This window comes from Alosa pseudoharengus, unplaced genomic scaffold (assembly GCF_046254945.1).
Source record: "Alosa pseudoharengus isolate Yale_2024_CS ecotype anadromous, Long Island Sound unplaced genomic scaffold, YU_APseudo_1.1 YU_APseudo_1.1_scf_2, whole genome shotgun sequence".
Lineage (NCBI taxonomy): Eukaryota > Metazoa > Chordata > Actinopteri > Clupeiformes > Clupeidae > Alosa > Alosa pseudoharengus.
Window position 1 is genome coordinate 6,080,199 of NW_027468663.1, and position 18,722 is coordinate 6,098,920.

Genomic DNA, 18,722 nt, shown 5'->3' on the forward strand with positions numbered 1-18,722 from the left:
TAAACACTGGATGTATAAATTGATACTTTAAAAGTATCAATTTAGCACCGGTATCGGATAAAACCCAAACGATATCCAACCCTAGTCTTAAGGGGCCATGTCAACCCATCCCATTACCACTTATTTCATGTATAGCGCTACCTAGTTAAAAATTAAAAAGCAAAAAATTAGGTGTTGTAATCACAATATCTCTGGCTGACATGGTCAAAACTGCACAAAATTGAATGTGTAGGATCATTATGACACCCTCCGAATGCATGCAAGTTTCGTGGACTTACATTCATGGGGGGCCATAAAATAAATTAATTTATGTGTACATTTAGTAACCGTACACCAACAGAGTTTTCTGTGAATATCTTAAGAACCGTAGGGCCTAGGATGATCAATTTTTTGCGTATGTTTGCCTCCAGGGGTCATGTTAACCCATTCGAAATGCACACATGTGCATAAACAGATATTCACACAGACACACATACATTCACAGTAGACATATGTACGCATGCATGCACATGCACATACACAGGCACACCCACAAGCACATGCACGCACACACACACACACACACACACACACACACACACACACACACACACACAAACATAAACACGTACACGCACACATGCACACAATTCAAGAATTTCTCAGAATTCTGAACAGGCAAGATGGGGGTGGGGTTGTATAAAATGTATTTTACTTGTGAAATCTATGAACTAGTCATGTTTTGGTACTTGTCTAGCAGATACCAGTGAGAATTGCGTGTGCATAATGCAATTCAGTGAGACAGTAATCCTATATGCCTTTCACCTTTTGTTTTTAGCCAGCAGCCAGACCAGCAGATACCCTAACTTTGCTGAATTACTGAAGCTAAGCAGGCTTAGTTAGTACTTGGATAAGAAACCTCCTTGGAAGAGTAGGTTTCTGCTGGAAGCGGTGTTGGTGGCTGGCCAGATGGTGGCACTCTTCCCTGTGGCCAAAAGCCACCAAACAAATATCAATCCCAATGTCCTATTAGAGTGACAGGGACACTGTACTGCAGGAGATGTTTCATGAATGTTAAATTGAGGTCCTGACTCACCATGGTTGTTAAAGATCCCATGGCACTTATCGCAAAGAGTAGGTGGTTCCCTGATTTGCTTTATTTATGTACACATACATAAAGACACACACACATGCACGCACACACACACACACACATACACACACACACACACAAACACACTACACATGCACACACAAATACATGCACACACACGACACGCACAAACACGCACACAAACACATAAACACACATACACACAGACACACATGCACCCACAAATACAAACACACCTACAACACATGCACACACACACACACACTCACATACAAAAAAACACACACAAAACACATATACACAAAAACTACCACACACTCTGCACACACTCAATGCACACACCACAAAAAAGGAACAAAGTAGGAAATGAACACAAGATGACAAGTGTGACTTATTTTTCTGGAAAAAATGTGCTGGACTGGGCGGCGGTCATATTTTGTACCGCTCTGCGGTACATCTAGGTACAATGAGAAGTGATAAGACTTCAGGAGCTGAATCCTACGTGTAGCTTGAATGGCCTGTCGTCTTGCGTAATGATATTTGCATGTTTGTATTCTTAAGTGTGTCACGTAGACATGTGTCTGCCTTGTATCATGAGGACACAGTCAGACAATAGGTTTAGCTGTGAGTCGTGAAGGATAATGACTTATTGCCAACGTAAATTCATGAAAAAAAGATGAATGCATTAGTGTAAAGCAGTGTCTAAAACAGGAGAGGATAAGCAAACATCTTTTTCTACCCACACATTGGTAGAAAGGCACCACATGCAAGTGCTTTAATATTGACTTCAGGACTGACCAGCAATCTTGTGTTTTGACTTGATGGCTCGTTCACATTTTCTCTTAGCGTTGAACAATAGATAGATCTGCTCCTCCTTGGTAAGGACATCATCAGCATCCACCTGCATAGGGACAGAAAAAAATGTCAGACTAATTTGAGGCAGCTATTCTCTATTGCAGTTCAGTCATTGCATCAGTCATCGAAAACATGGTGGTGTCAATCAATGATGGCTTCAACACTGATGCAATGGCACCAAATTGCTATTGACAAACATGCCTGTTGTCGAAGGATGCACTTGTTTAATCAAATGAAAAACACCTTGCTTCAAACCAATTGCCTATCTTTTGAGAGTAATTTAAAAACACTTGATAAATTGGGAGAAATGCATTTCCCAGAATCACATTGCTTCAAACCCATTGCCTTTGCAAGACAGTCAAGACAGTCATTTGAAATCCTTTATTCATTCCCACAGCTCTCGAAGAAAATAACCTGTGAAATGACTTGAGCTGCCTAACGGAAACCATGCTCTTTCCAGTCGGAATGATTTATGTAAACTGTTAAGTTGGTAACAAATTTATATTCCTGTCAGAAGGAATATAAATTCGGACTTTAAGGACTGTGTGGACTCTTGGGCAAACAGTATCACTTGCAGTCTTTGTTGATAGTCACAGTTGGGGTTTCTGTGATCTGAGAAACTCAGCAGGCAAGATTCATTCAACACTGATTCATCTGACCTGAGTCCAAAAAACAAGAGGGGAAATAAGCCATTTCACAAGACTAATAAGCATTCGCTTTGACAGCAGTGGCGAAGTTTCGCCATATCCTAACTCCATTGTGGACGTGTATGTCATGCTTGCCTGAAGGTAAATAGCAGTTTTTTTGTCCTGAGTGATAGGAGGAAACAAAGCTATCTCCCTGTGATGTTAACTCATCTTATTGTGGACAGCCTCAGGGGAACAGACCACCTGCATCCAACTTGTCAAGTGTGTAGCAATTTCAAATGTCAACTGGACATGGCATCAAATGAGATGCCACAGCCTTCACCTTGCCTCTACTCTGGCACTGTCTTTATCCCTCAGACAGCCTGTTAAAAATCAATATTTTGCAACTGAACACTAGCAGCCATTCCATGGATCTATCAGCAACAAGTATCAAGTTCTACTCATACAGGTCACATGTCTGTTTGATGAAATGTAAATAGGATATTTTGCTCCACCACACCAAAATGAACGCAATGAATAGCCTCCCTTTTATTTTACTGCTTGAACGGCCGAGTGACTCTCCACTGGACTGTGCAGGGCTGTGTTTGTATATGATAATGAGAACAGAGTTTCATAGCGGAATTTATAATTCATAATTTCCACCGTTTTTAAAAGGGGAGCGCTGTGCTGATAAACATTAAATGGTCAGTTTTTGCATCAGCCCCAGGAATATCAACCTGTATCAGTCACGGAAAAAGGAAAAATAGTTCACAACGACAGTCACAAGTTATTTGCTGTCGGACAGCGTCCAAGATACAGAGGAAAGATAGGAACAAGATAAGCCTTTCATTAGTCGCATAACCATGCATTGGCTCCGTCCTTACAGAGTACACAAAACTGCTCTGATATCTTTCTACATGACAGATAACGTTCTATTGTCTGCAAATACGCATCATAAATACACATAAACACAGTTCCTATGACGACTAGATGTGGAGGCCCCAGCTGTTTCAACATGAAGACATACCAGTGACACCGGTGATGTCATGAGTGTTTCATGTCACCTTGGATGATAAGATGGAAGACAAATACTATCTACAACTCTGAGAGCATTACATCATGAGGGTAAGAAAACTCAAATTGGTGTGCTTATGTTCAACAGCTGAAGCACTAAGTAAAAGAAAAAATGCCACTCTTGCCTGACTGTGTTTAACCCTCCCACCATACTGTTGTGATACCAAGCTAATCCCGGGATTATAAAAAAAGTCTCAAAGCCATTTTGGCCCTGCATGCTTCAAAGGCTGACCACAGTGGTGTCCACAACAAGTCGACCTGACTTCATTCCAGATAGTGGCATCACAGTTCAGCAGAGGTGTGATGTCAAGCGAATGTCAACGAGTTGTCAAACACACTTACGCCTCCGAGCTAAGTGCTACCCGGGAGGACTCTGTGGTGTCGCGCAGCAGAGTGGGAAACCATGTCTGGCCTTAGGTCAGTCATTCTATGGCAACACTGTGCGCTGTGGGACCATTATGCAGGCAGGACACCCAGGCAGGGGCAGCCATGGCCTACTGGTTAGCGCTTCGGACTTGTAACCGGAGGGTTGCCAGTTCGAACCCCGACCAGTAGGCACGACTGAAGTGCCCTTGAGCAAGGCACCTAACCCCTCACTGCTCCCCGAGCGATGCTGTTGTTGCAGGCATCTTACTGCGCCGGGATTAGTGTGTGCTTCACCTCACTGTGTGCTGAGTATGTTTCACTAATTCACGGATTGGGATAAATGCAGAGACCAAATTTCCCTCACGGGATCAAAAGAGTATATTTACTTGTACTTAACAAAGCGGTTTTCTCTTCCAGGAAGGAAGATTCTGGTAAAACTGGTATAATGAAAACCTTTTCTTCTTTCACTATTGGATATTGCGCTCATCTCCCTCACCAAACAGTGTGTGCTCTCGAATGATTTCTAACGACAGATGAGTAATTAGATGACTCATTGCTTGTCCTTCAGAGTCTGGACTTCTTCCTCACCCTGCTGGGCTTCTGAAGGAAACGCATGTGCCTTCATCACTTTCACTATTCATGAGTTGATTTAGCCACACCATGTCCACCGACAATCACCAAAAAAGCCCTAAGTGAATTGGCGCCCAATTAGTGCTGGAGAGCATGGCCTGACGTCAGAGGACTTGGACACTTTGTCTCCTTCCTGGCAGTATATTTCTGAAGCATAATATTGAACTTACAAATATATAACTGCCAAAGGACCACAGCACCTGAAACCATAATACTTCATCCTTCAATATTTTCTCTGCTTTCAGGTTTGAAATAAGGAAGCACATTCTGTGCCGTGAAAGGAGGCACAGAGGGAAGACATTTATGGCTACGCAGAGTAAGGAACCACAGGTGGAACAACATTTCACCACAAGCAAACAGGGACAGATACAACTGGTTTGCTGTGTTGGCTACACCAAGATAGAATATTCCAAAAGCTAGTCCAAAGAGAGTATAAATCTTGTCACGTTACTGACAAGTGTAACAGTCTGCATATCAATTTACAAGAGGAGCGCACAACCTGTACAACATCTCACCACTTACTCCCACTCTGTCTTTCATTCTCTCTCTCACACTACACACACATACACACACACACACACACACACACACACACACACACACAAACACACACACACACACACACACACACACACACACACACACACACACACACACACACACACACACACACGCAAAACAGTTATGTATTGAACATTTCGAAGCAATGGCACTGTATAATTTGCAGAATTTATTCACATTTCTACATTTAATAAAATTGAATTTATAACACTATGTCAGAGCATTCACTGGAGAAAGTGAAAGCCTGGCGGTTCTGCGGTCAACCCTCGGAGTACGCCAGGGCACTCTGGGTGTGAGAAATGTCTTCACTTCACTTTGAGTCGCCCACTGTGAGGGAACAGGCAGGGGGAAATATCTCCACTTCCAAAACAACAAGTCGTCTGAGAGAATTAATGCCCTAATCTCTCAGCTGAGCTTTGTCACCTGCAGTTACCATCCAATGACTTCAAAGAGCCGCCCACGCTTCTCCTCAGAAGGCCGAGGCAGGAAATGACCCCTAAGGTCAGTTCCCTTTGTCTCAAGCGGCACAAAATATATGTCACTAACTTTGGAGCTGCATGGCGATCAGAAGAAGATGTGTCTGCGAGGGGTACTGCTGAACAGGCAGAGCATGTGGAGCCTGGCCTGCTCACTGCGCTACCATGGAGCACAAGCAGGACTTGTGTCTGCATCTGCTCCGTGAAATACCTGGACTTAATCTCATCAGATTCTTATCATCTTGGAGAGGTGCCAGGGATGCCTAGAGCATTTAATGAATATTAAATTAAGACAGAGCACAATGCTCCACTGCCCTGGGTTGAGAAACAAGCCACAGCCTGTGAGGACGCACGCTTGTCCACAACAGGGGCATCTGTCCAGAATCATCTCCGCCATGGCAGAGGACTTCCATGGCTGGCAGCTAGTGAGGTAAAACGATAGTCTCCCCTTCCATCTAGATATGAAGTGTAATTTGGGATTGAGCTGTCCCAAGATGAGGATCATGGGTAATTAGCCTGCACCTCACAATTATTTTAGAAATGTATTCCTTCTCCACTGGCTGAAGTCCCAGCCACCACAGAGTAAACACAGCTTCCAGTGGGTTCGGTGTGCATATTCTTCTTTACGGCATTTCGTTAAAAATACAGTGTCTTTTTTGTTGAAACTGTCTGGCAGGAGACCAGGAGCAAAATGAGAAAAATACACAGAATATAAATATATGTACAAGTTTTTGGCCATCGCTGATTTAGGCAAACTTGAATGAATATTATGTCTCTGCTTGTCCTAAAGAGGAGTGTCTTGAGGATTGACATGAAATCCCTCTTTTCGAGGAAATACCTCAACCAATATTGAACTAGCTGTTTTTGACCAACAGTGAGAGGGTGGTGTACAGATTTCATTTCCACTGATACAGGTCTTACAGAACTATTCTGCTTTTCTGTCTGTAAATAGGTAGGCCTCAATTAAAAATGTATCAAACTCATTTTACTCTCGACAGCCAAGCTTGAGGCCATGACTATTTATTACTGTGCAACACCGGAACCACCCTTCGAACATCTTTTGTCATGAAGCACTCTGATTTTCATTGTCATATTCATAGATGATCTCCATTTTTTACCGGCAGGGGAAGAATACATCCTTAACCCAAACATTCAGTACACAGCCTCTTCAGATTAAATATGAATCTGGTACTTTCCCAGTTTAAACTCAAGCACTGTTTCACACATACCTTTTGAAACTTTTTTTGAAAGAGCACTTGAGTCAGATAAATAAACCATGATTTGTAAAAGTACACACATGCCTCAACAGACAATCAAAACTAATTCCACCATCAGCATAGTCAGACAAATTCTTCCGTTATCATTACGAGAAATTGTCTTGACTCACAAAAGACCTTAGAATCTGACCTCCTTGACCAAACCAAATCACAGTGCGCATTTTTTGTACACTAATATCCGGGACCTGCTTTGTTTCAGAGGCAGTTTCTTCTCTGCTTTGCCCACTGTGAGAGAGAAACAGCAGATATGTGGTTCACAGTGGATTACCACCTTACTGTGGTCACCATCAGCAGTTCTCGTCTTGCAGTGCTCTGCACAATACGACCACTCTGGAACAGTTGTGGTGGACCACACCATTTCCTGAGATATTATTTACAGGCTCTGTGTCTGTTGTTTAAAGTATTAAGTTCCTCTCTGCAGATAAACAACAAAAAACCCTCTACTCCAAGCGGATTATACTTGAATTCAGAAAGCTGAAGATTAGTGAGTCATTTACAACATGACACAAGTCCTCAATGACTGTGTCAAAAATGCAAAGAATAGTAGTTGGTCAAGTCCTCTGCAGTTAGCCCTGTCTGTTTCCAACGGTATAATTACATTTCAGAGGTGCCGCAGGTATAGTCTCCGGCTGTTTCTTTTGTCTGCCAGTGTTCTTACAAGCCTTGTTTTGTGCTGTCAGCTTTACATTTCAGATGCGGGAGCTTTGAACACACTGAGAGAAGTTTATACTCCTTTTCAGCAAATTCTGCATGCCTCTTGTGGCCGTTGGGTCATTCAGGGATACAGCCACCACGCATTAAATCACTTTTATTACAGGGAAAAAATATTCAGACATTGAAGTGTCACATCCTTTCGTGAACTGGATTTCCTCTGAATGTCCCTCTGTATTGGAAGCTTAGAGTGTTGAGAAAAGTGCCCTTGACTTGCACGTATATATTATGGTAAATGAAGATTTTCATTAGGTTAACCGCACAGAGTAAGACTTTCCGTTGCATATCACACTTAATCACGAGGACGATAAATAATACACAATTTGCATTTCTTACTGTAAGGCCACTGTATTTTCAGAAGGACGATTAATGTATAATGTATTTATTATACTGCTATTTATTCTTTTATTTACTGGTCATTTGCCCTTTTTGCACCATGGTCTAACATTTCCTTCCTTGATGTTGGCCTGTTTTCAACATGCTATCCCTGGGGTTTGCTCCCTCTGTTTTTTTCTCCTTTTCAAAAAATGAAGGGATCTTGTAAATTATAGTTCCACTGAATCTTGTTTTTAATGGCATGCCCACAATCTGGGAAAAAAACATGAATATGTTACTTCTGACATATTACACCGCATGAATGTTTTAGCGGACTGGGTTTCTGGATATTATAAACTCTATGAGTCAGTGCCACTCCTCTTCAACTGTGCAATTTGCATTTGATGATAAAAACCACAAACCACAAGACTGGTTGTCCCTTGGAAATGCTTGCAAAACCACATTCTGACTTAGAGCTGCATTCAGCTCCTAATTATACCCTGTCCAGGCCAGATAGGGCTAAAGAACAGCAGTTTGTTTCGTATGGAAACATTGTGTGTTGCCTTAGTAAGCACACATGCCATGGGACCAAAAGTGGCCTCTCCCAGTGTTGTTCCCTCTAATTGAGGAGAGAGCATTTATTTCTCATGTTATATAAAGATTTGACTATAGAAGGTACGCTCTTTTTCTTGCTCGCCACAGCTGAGCCAAAGAAGCATTTTCATTTTCAGAGAGAGATTAAAAACTGCTAATGATTATATAATCATAAGGCCACACCCATCCTTTCATAATACCTTAATGGACCTGGGGGGGGGGGGGCAGTTTTAAATACCCGCATGATATGTTAACATGCATTTGGAAAATATGAAGCAGGTCAGCCTCTAAGGCCCGGGTGATAATCTAGAGCCCCACTGGGGATTACATATACATTTTGAAAGTGTTGCTTAAGAGCTTTCTATTTTGAGATGTTGCAGATGTTCAGCTCTCAGCTTGCGTTATTGTAATGGAGCTCGAAGCTAGAAAAGTTGGCTTAAAAGCATCAGCCCTGTATCATCATCATCTAACTCAGTGGCACATGGGAAATGTTTATTGTTGTTCATGTGAGACTGAGAAAACTAGCAATAATCCACTGCTATAAAAATATCCTCAAATATAAGCACGTGTTATCCCAAGCAGACACTGTACATCAGAGATAAGATATGATGATGCAAAGGGCCTACACTTGAACTCAACTCACTGCAATAGTATCATTACGGGATGAATCCGTTCCTGTGATCCCTCATAAAAAACAAGAACCTAACTCTGTCTATTGATTTCACAAGCAGCCATTTGGAGCTCTATTCTCAGCGCACTATGTGTGCAACATTGCCTGGTGCAAGTTCCAAGGCAATTACCAGGGACCCTTCAGACAGCACTATTGACCTCTGTCATCACTGACAAAAGCAGATAGGTGTGCAGGGTTAGACTAGCCTTTTTCCCTTCACCATCTACTTCTTCAGGTAAGTCTCTAATGGACTCATGACATATTTAAGATGCTCCATCAGAGTTTGTGAGGATTTCTGCAAACACAATGCCAGTAAGAGGCTGAAAATGCCTGAAAGCTCTCTCCTCTAAGATGTCACATGACAAGTACCATAAATGAATGATGACTGGACACACTACTCTCAGTACTCAAGGAACAGCCTGCAGACACACAAAGCCAAAGACATCCAGGCAGGTAAAGGTAAAGTCAGTGAATATCAGGTCTGTGCCAACTGTCAACACACAATTTATAAAACAGCATCTAAAGGAGTACCGTCACACCGGGAAACGAACGTTCTAAAGAATATCTGGGTTCATTGAATTCAACATAGAATTTTAGAACCTTCAATTTTTGTGGAACTTAGAATGTTCAAAAACCTACACCTTTAAGGGTTAATTCTCATCCTTTTGAGCAGATTATGACATCATTTATAGGCCAACATAATTATTCCTGGTAAAAACATACTATTAATGTCTTGACATTACAGCTGGGAACAGAACTCCTGATTGTTTTCAATTGTACTCGCTGAGAACGAGATTTAGTAGACCAAACCTACAGACAGAGTCTGGTACGATTGGGAGTTAGTTACGAGCACCAACATAACAATTGAGCTGTTGGCTGTTTAATGTCATAATTACAACCATGGTGACCATAGAACAGACCAGGCTTCAAACATGTTTGATTGAATCTGATTTGCATCAACAATGGAAAGAATTACAAAGAATTCAAGTCTGTCACCCAAACACACATAACAAGTCCTGCCACAACTTAACACTGCAACTACCATTGACTCCGTCGGATTTCCCATGATGTCCACAGACACTCCATCCTTTAAAAATCTGGCTTTAAAATCAGGATGTCTGTTCCCGGCATTAGTCCACCTCAATCATAACTAATTATTCTTAAATGTGATAGGCTACTTATGTCTGTTGTGTCTATTAGCCATATTACTGTATCACCCATAATCCTTCAATTAATCGTCTTTTTAAGAGAGCTCAATTACTTGTCATATTCATTTACATAAGAGAGGCACAGAGAGAGAGAAAGAGAGAGAGAAAGAGAGAGAGAGAGAGAGAGAGAGAAAATAAAGATAGTCCTCTTACACTGTTTGCACATTTGTATTTGCCAGTCCTAGCCTCTGATATAATGATGGGACACAGCTTCTTACAACAGGATAAATCTCTTATATCTGTGCTATGAAACCTTAATTTGGTCAACCAGGTACTGCTCAAGGACATTAGGACAAGACTAATGTGTAGTAGCTAAGGAGTTAAAAAAAAAACATTTTACATGCCAGTCTTCTTTTTCCTTCTCATTAAATTGTAATTTGACCAGTGTGTTTTCCCCCTACATTTCTTCTGAATAAGACAATGAACTGTGGATTCCTTAAAATAGCCAGTTCAGAGACAGCATTCTGCATTGTGTCCCCCGAACACAGCTATGAGACTGACTTCATCTCCACCCACTATCAATGTCAAAACTCTCAGGCACACAATAAAGCTTACAGCAAGTTACTCAACCTTGTCCAATGTAACAGTGGTATATTTCTGGCACGTTTGGCATATTCAGCTAAGTAGTCCATTTACGGCTTTCTTTTATAGGAGGGGGTTAGGTATTTAGTAAAAGAAACCAGAGACCTTTTAAAATGCTATCTTACTTTCCCATGGGAATATCAAATCATGGACTCAAAATAATAACAAATACATCTGGTGGCACTGCTGCTTCAACAGTCATCCACTTCATTAGGTTTTAGGATGTGTACCCAAGTATAGACACAGCAATGTTGTGCCATAACAATCAGACTCACCCCTACCCTGTTGCACTTGTTTGGAAATCTCCATTGGTAATTAAAACTTAAGATTAGATAAATGTAAGGTCCTCTGCCCTTCAAATATTGTATGCTATCTACTATCATAAACTGAAGGTACACCCATTCTCAAGAGAGAGCTCTCCTCTACAAATCAAAACAACCATTTTGATTCGATTTTCAAGTCGATTATTCTGTTACTCTGACTTGCAATTGAGAATGCAGACAATAATGACCAGCTTTAGACTGCCTATGCTATACCCACAAAGGCAGTGATGGGGCACCTTTTGAATTCCTATAACACACATCTGAATGATAACATGTCCCTGTAGGGTAAAGCAGCCATGAAAGACTGGGTCAGCTGTACTGCTGTACTTATCTTGTGTTATTTTTTGTTGTTAACCTGAAAGAAATATTTGAGTTTTTACTCACTTATACAAGAGGTCTCCTACTGTAATAACTTTAATGCTGTTCATCACTTGTAAGTCACTTTAGATCCAACTGCTTAATGAATGTCATGTAATTGTTAATGTAAGCGGTGGGGAGGTTTGTACCAGAGCATGTAGGGACTGTGTAATCTAGTGTGCAAAGCCGACTTATGACTTCTCTCACTCCTAAACTACTCCCAGTTCACAATGTCAACATACAAAAAAGCAATGTCACAATGTCAACAATCAGCTGAGGCTCCCCACACTCCAGGACGCTCAGCATTAGTTTTTCACCACAGCACCGTCATCACCATGTGAGGTATCTGTGTGTACATGCTGCTGATTACGGCTGCTTAAACGACGAGGCCAGCCGGCCCACAAGGAGATAATCAGGAGTTGCTTAATTACTAGAAGTGTCTTGTCCTCTAAAGCCCTAGCCTCTCTGATTAGCTCATTAAAAGGTCCATTGTGAGTGGACCTTGATGAAACGGTCAAACAGGGTTGTGGCTGTTAACTAGGTCAGTTTTTTACCCTTCCAAGAGCCTAAAAGTGTCCCCAAATGAGGTGTCTTCAGAATCAGCATCAGCAAGTTGGCACACCAAGTTGCCAATATCAGTTGGCAGTTTGTCTTGACCTCTGCAGGCTCTCTAGTCGCACTTCGCAGCCTCAAAATGAGGTTTTACGGGAGAGGCGAAAATCATTATGCGCGGAATATTATAGAGGGTGTGATAGATCAAGACAAAAAAAATCAAACACACAAATAGATATAGAAGGGCTTAAAATAAGCCCGAGATCCATCTTTCCTTTCTTACACACTATTACAGAGGTTGGCCTCGTTGATTTATGTCATCATATTCCACTTGCACATGCAGGCCATGGTTCACTGCTGATCTAAAGAAACATGACGATTTCTCCACTCCATCAGTTACATGGTTGATTTGCATATGAAGCAATTCCCCAATGGCATTTGTATGGGGCAAAAATAGAGTCTGACTTATCCGGCCCAAGGAAAAGGTACACTGTCTTCTGACACATTGGAAATTATGCTCAGATGGAGTCAGAGATTTAATGAGATTTTATTAGCTACATTTTGAAACAAACAATATTATGCATAGGATTCTAACCAAGTCTAGCCCAAAAGATTCAAAAGGTCAACTTTGGCAACAATAGATGTTTACCTATTATTCATCATGTATTATAAGAGTTGACACCTGCATGTTTAAATTATGAAAAAAACATGACCTTTACATGATGAACAACATCCATTTCACTTTCATGGTCAAAACACAATGTGCTTTCACAAACAACCCTATTTCCATTCAGTTTCACTGTTTGCATGATTACCTCCAACATTTACAAAATGTATGCACCACTGCAAATTTCGCAAATTTTGTGATGCTAAACTTCAGTGAAGGCAGTGATGGTAGCCAACACAAAGTGGAACCATTTCAGATTGATTCCTCCTGTAACCATATTGAAATTCCACAGATATAGCTTCCATCATAGCAAAACTGACAGAGTTTTTTTTTTTTCCAGGCCTGTACTGTGGGGTGCATTAACAATGAGGCAGGGGTGCTGGGGGCTGAAGTCCTCACATCCACAGGCTGGAAGTGCCCTGGCTGACAGAGGAAGTAAGCATAGTTTAATTTGCAACCCATTCAATGTTCACATGCAGGGGTGCGACAAGTACCGTAGCTCAAGGCTACAAGAAGCCTACTGGTATCTGGCCAATACTACATATTGTGCAGGCTACTTGGTGTCAGGAAAAAGTGATGGATAACGGTTCATACAAATACATCAGCGAATTCTCTCAGAATTATTTTTCAATTATACCATAATTCTCTTTTTAAATCAACTGACGGCATTCTACCAACTCTCAAATGAGGCATTCTACCAACTCTCTGACTATCCAATCGTTCTATCAGACAAATGGAAATACAGGGCTGTCAAAACATTGTCAGCAAAGCTTTCCATAATCTAAAAGGAAAGTAGTGCCTGACAGATGTCAGCAGTCTGGGACTATTTCATTATTAATAAAAAATTAAATCAGGTTAGCAGACTGTGAAATGTGCTGCATAAGTTAACTTACTAGAGTCACTAAATCAGTCGGTTCCAATATAATCATCTATAGCGCCATAAGGACGAGTATGGAGACTTTACAAACGCTACTGAAACAACCTTCAACCAACCAACCCTGAACACTCTTGGAGGTCCAGGGGAGGATGCCCAATGGCTGCACTGAAGCTCACTGAGGCTTGAGAGGAACAGTGCACTGCTTTCGACGGCCAGGCCCTGTTTAATTCAAAGTAAACTAAGATTGGCTAAGATTATCTGACAATAAGTGAGACAGTGGACAGTGTACACTGTTGCTACCATGTAGTTAATGATAATAGCTGAGTTGACATGGAAAAGCTTAGGCTGCTGTACCAGGTGTGTATGTGTATGTGTGTGCATGTGTGTGTGTGACAGGGTTCTGAACTTCCGAATAATATCAGGTAATAATACATGTGATTTTAAATGTTGTTGTACCTTTCTCTTAAATGCTACTGCCAGCAGTGACATCCTCTACGTGTTACTGATGGTAAACTCATCTGCTTGTCAAACCACTGGCTGTGAGTGTACATTAAACAGCAATGACCTGCATGGATTTTTTTATCCAGACAGATGGTTATGTATAAAAACACTGACCATTACTGATGCCAAATAATTAGTGGTGTTACATTCGTATTTTTTCACATTTATCATTCACCATTGCATCAACTGAAAACATAATGGCAATTTAAAAGCATGCTTGCCTGAAAGTCCACTCATAAGAAACAGAGAAAAGCTAGTGATGCACTAAACTGATGTATCTGATGCTGACAGACTGTTTAGTAAAAAGCTGATGCGAACTGTTTCCCTGTTGATCACTACTACTAGTAAACACTAAGAAAATGGATACCACAAACTTGCAAATATTTTAGTAGGCTGTAACAATACTGAGACCAGTGGTAATACAAGCTCCATGACTAAACAAAAACTATGTATTTTGCCCATACTGGAATCTGCCCAAAAAGTGAGCTATCAGCGGTCATATCATGACAGCATAAATAATACATGCCGCCATCTTCTGCCCTCATACAAAACAGTGGCTTCTAACACCCTGCCTGAGAGCACTTACATTTAAATAGCGTGTTCTGCCCTCATACAAAACAGTGGCTTCTAACACCCTGCCTGAGAGCACCTACATTTAAATAGCGGGTTCTGCCTATGGCCTTTCAACATAGGGCTTTCTACAGATAGACCATAAATGCCACCGAAGTCCTTTAAGCCTGGTGTTTATCTTTTCTTGAGATGTCTGAGGGCTCTGGTGTAGTGAGAGCAGAGCCCATGTCAATAGGCGACCATGAGCAGGAATGTGAACGCTAAGCAGTTGATAGCATGCGTCTACAGTGCATGGACCCTGCATACATTAATGTTCAGGCATGAAGGCTCAGGCAGCTCTGGATAAATGAGGCCCAGTGTTTTCCTACAACGTCACTGAGGTGGTGTTCACAGTCAATGACTCACTCACTGAACTCTCCCGCTTCCACTGAGGAGCGTGTGAAGAGAGAGCACACAGCCCGGGGACCGTTATCACAGGACTATGGAAAGGAAACCAGATCAGTGAAGAAAGAAAAAAAAGATTCTCTCAGATTCTCACCTTGTTTAGCGTAAAATTGTCCTTTGTATTTGGCAAATCCATCTCAATGTTTCAGGAAAATCTGCCACTTAGTAAACCAACACCAGTTTTGTGTGTTTATAATGACTGTCCATGTTGTTAATTCAGTGTTGCAAAGTCATTTTAGCTTGGCGGCAAAGTTGTTGTTGCTGTTATTTGGATTTGAATTGGCTAGTAGTTTGCCTCTACAGAGGATTTCTTACTCTCGCTGGAAAATCTTGAGCTGTGAACTGCATACTTACAAACCCATAAGCCCTAGAGGTTTGCAATGAAACTAATAAAGGTCCTTTTAAGAAATCCTCCCTGCTCACTGCAATAAGACCTCTGCCAAAAGTTCAGTCCAGCCCAAACGCAAAGCTATATCACCAGTCGCCAAACATATAACAGTGATAGGAGGACCCTATGGCAGGAATTATCATATTTTTTTGTTTTTAATTACAAAGCTTGATTAAAGAAAAACAGAACACATCTTTTAGTGATGTGAGTCTGCTTCCCTGATACACTATGATCCTAAAATGTACACATTGGGGGAAGGAATTACGCAGCCCAAGGTCCATGCACAGGGAGGCTATATAGCCAAGAACTTTCACATGTCAACGCAATTTAGTCAGGCTGGGAGTTAAAGGAATGCAGGGCTTCTTGGAATTTGTGGCCCACAAGATTGATCGGCAACACTTAGGAGAGCAGACAAGGCAACTAGCTTCTAGGACTTATCTGCAGACACAGATTACAAAAAAAAAGAGTTGTCTACTGGTACTCCTTCGTACAGAGCCACTACAAAGACACGGGGGTGTTTTTTTTCTGAAGTAATAGCAGCAGTTCTGTGTTCTGTTGCAACGGGCCAATTACTAGTGTTCAAATAGCGTTTGGTATATAAAAAAAACATACATTCTCTGACAGAATCTTAGCTTTAACATAAACCACATAAACCACACTGAATCAGTCTAACCATTTAAATTGAATCAGAAATTCTCTACAAGGGAATAACAAGCAAGGAATAATTCACCATTCACCAATAAAAACCTTGTGATATGAATTCTATCACATGTAAACAATTACACCAATAAAGAATCTACAGTCATCAGATTATAGTCACATGCATACCAGAGGTGTCATAATGTACCAGTACTGATGATAACCGTGATGTTAAAAAGTGAAAGTTATATAAGGTCCATGATACATATGAATCAATTGCATTTCACTATCTATGAAGTAGTATAATTTGTTCATTTTGTAGACTTTATATGCATCTCACTACACTTGTATTTTGAGTATTACTCATTTGCCAAAAAAGACACATAATACAGAAAATAAATACATTTAAGGATTAATTTGACTGACCATGGCAATCATGTAATGAATTAGAGATGTGACCTACTATATGGCATCGGTCCTACATCCATACATACAGTCCATACATACATACATATATACTAGTACTTTACATACATACATACATTTTAGTAGCACATATGGCACAAAGATAACTCCCAAATCCCTATAACTAAACTGAGGCTCAATTGAAGCAGGTGGAGGTCCCTTAAAGCCTTCTGACAACTCCCTGATCTTCTTTAAGAAATGACCGTTATGAGAGATAACCTTGCTCCCAACAGGCTGTGTAGACATCCCATTGAACCTTCAACTTGTGAAAAGCACAAATGTGACGTTTCAACAAATCCAAAGGAAATCAAATAGAGTCCATAAGCCGATGCTTTTTATAGTGGATATGCAGTGGACTTCTGTCAACTTTATCTCATTCACCCTACCGCCCCAGGCTGCACAGGTGGTCTCTCTGGCTTTGTCTTTCATGTCCGTGTGTACTTGTCTATATTGTTATCTTGCTTTATCGCCTCCTGAGCTCTTTCTCTTTCCTTTTCTCTCTATAGCCATTCACCATAATCACACGCCATACAGAGATCATACAGAGAGAATGAGATGAAAAGATAGATAGGAGGTAGTGGGAATGTAATGACTTGTGTGATGTTCAACCCTTCAATATCTTCATATTAACATGTTGGCTAAATGGCATGCAGAATGACTTACAAGTCCTATTTCACTTTGAGACACCAACATTCTTTTTTCTCCGCACCTGCAGTTAATTACAGACTTCATAGTTTCAGAATAAAATAATACCAATTTGTCAGCAAGAACATTTTGCATTAAAAACAATTCTCTTGCTTTTTGTGTCACATATTTAGCCTGCTGTAAAACTGGCATTGAATTACTCACAGAGTCTTTGGATGGAAAAAAAAGGAAAAAAAAAAAAAAACCAAAGGTCACAGGGAGTCAAGTAAACAACATTTTCCTGAGTCAAACACAGCCATGGTATAGCCTTACCACGCCAGTGAAACTGAAGCCTCTATTATTAACAGTGCAACCAGGACTCTGAGTCATGAACTTTCTCAAAAGCCTATGATAAGTCAACAACTGCCCAGCCACCAGCCAGATAAATGAGCCTGCCAGATATACATTGCTTTGCTGTCATTCGGTATCGCAATGAAGTTTTCTATACTGCATTGCAAGGCAGAAATCATGGTAGCAACAGATCTTTTTTGATGCCATCATCTATAAGACATAGAGGTGCCTAATATGAGTGCCACACATGAGTGAGAGATTGAGCAAGAACTAAGAAGGGGGGCAGCCGTGGCCTACTGGGGGGCAGCCAGTGTGGCCTACTGGTTAGCGCTTCGGACTTGTAACCGGAGGGTTGCCGGTTCAAACCCCGACCAGTAGGAAGCAGCTGAAGTGCCCTTGAGCAAGGCACCTAACCCCTCACTGCTCCCCGAGCGCTGCTGTTGTTGCAGGCAGCTCACTGCGTCGGGATTAATGTGTCCTTCACCTCACTGTGTGTACACTGTGTGCTGAGTGTGTTTCACTAATTCATGGATTGGGATAAATGCAGAGACCAGATTTTTCTCACGGGATCAAAAGAGTATATATACTTACTAAGAGAAAAACTAAGAGATACAGGGTTTTCAGTTTCAAGAAAAGTGTCTGAAAAGTGTAATGTAATTCTTAATCTGAGTGAAAATATAAGGATAGTTTGTAGATGTGGCACTGGCAGCTGAACAATGACAGGGTGGAGGTGTGAATTAACTTTACAACAATGATGATGAAGATGTGATGATGAGGATCCCTGTGACTTTCAACCAGGTATTTTATGAAATTTACATAAGCAATATTTTCAAGAAGACAGGTGTACACACTATAAATGATGTGAACGACCCAGGTAGCACTGGGTTAAATACCTTGACTGTTTCAAAAGGTAAATTTTGGATCTG

At 41.1% G+C, this 18,722-nt stretch overlaps 1 protein-coding gene across 1 annotated transcript in view; it reads right to left on the minus strand.

Moving 5' to 3' along the window:
• Nucleotides 1–18,722, minus strand: part of pth1r (parathyroid hormone 1 receptor) — a 53,206-nt gene that overhangs the window by 27,002 nt on the left and 7,482 nt on the right. Inside the window, exon 3 of the mRNA XM_076295721.1 lies at nucleotides 1,892–1,994. Coding sequence (XP_076151836.1) covers nucleotides 1,892–1,994 — 103 coding nt within the window. The remainder of the gene's footprint in view (nucleotides 1–1,891; nucleotides 1,995–18,722) is intronic.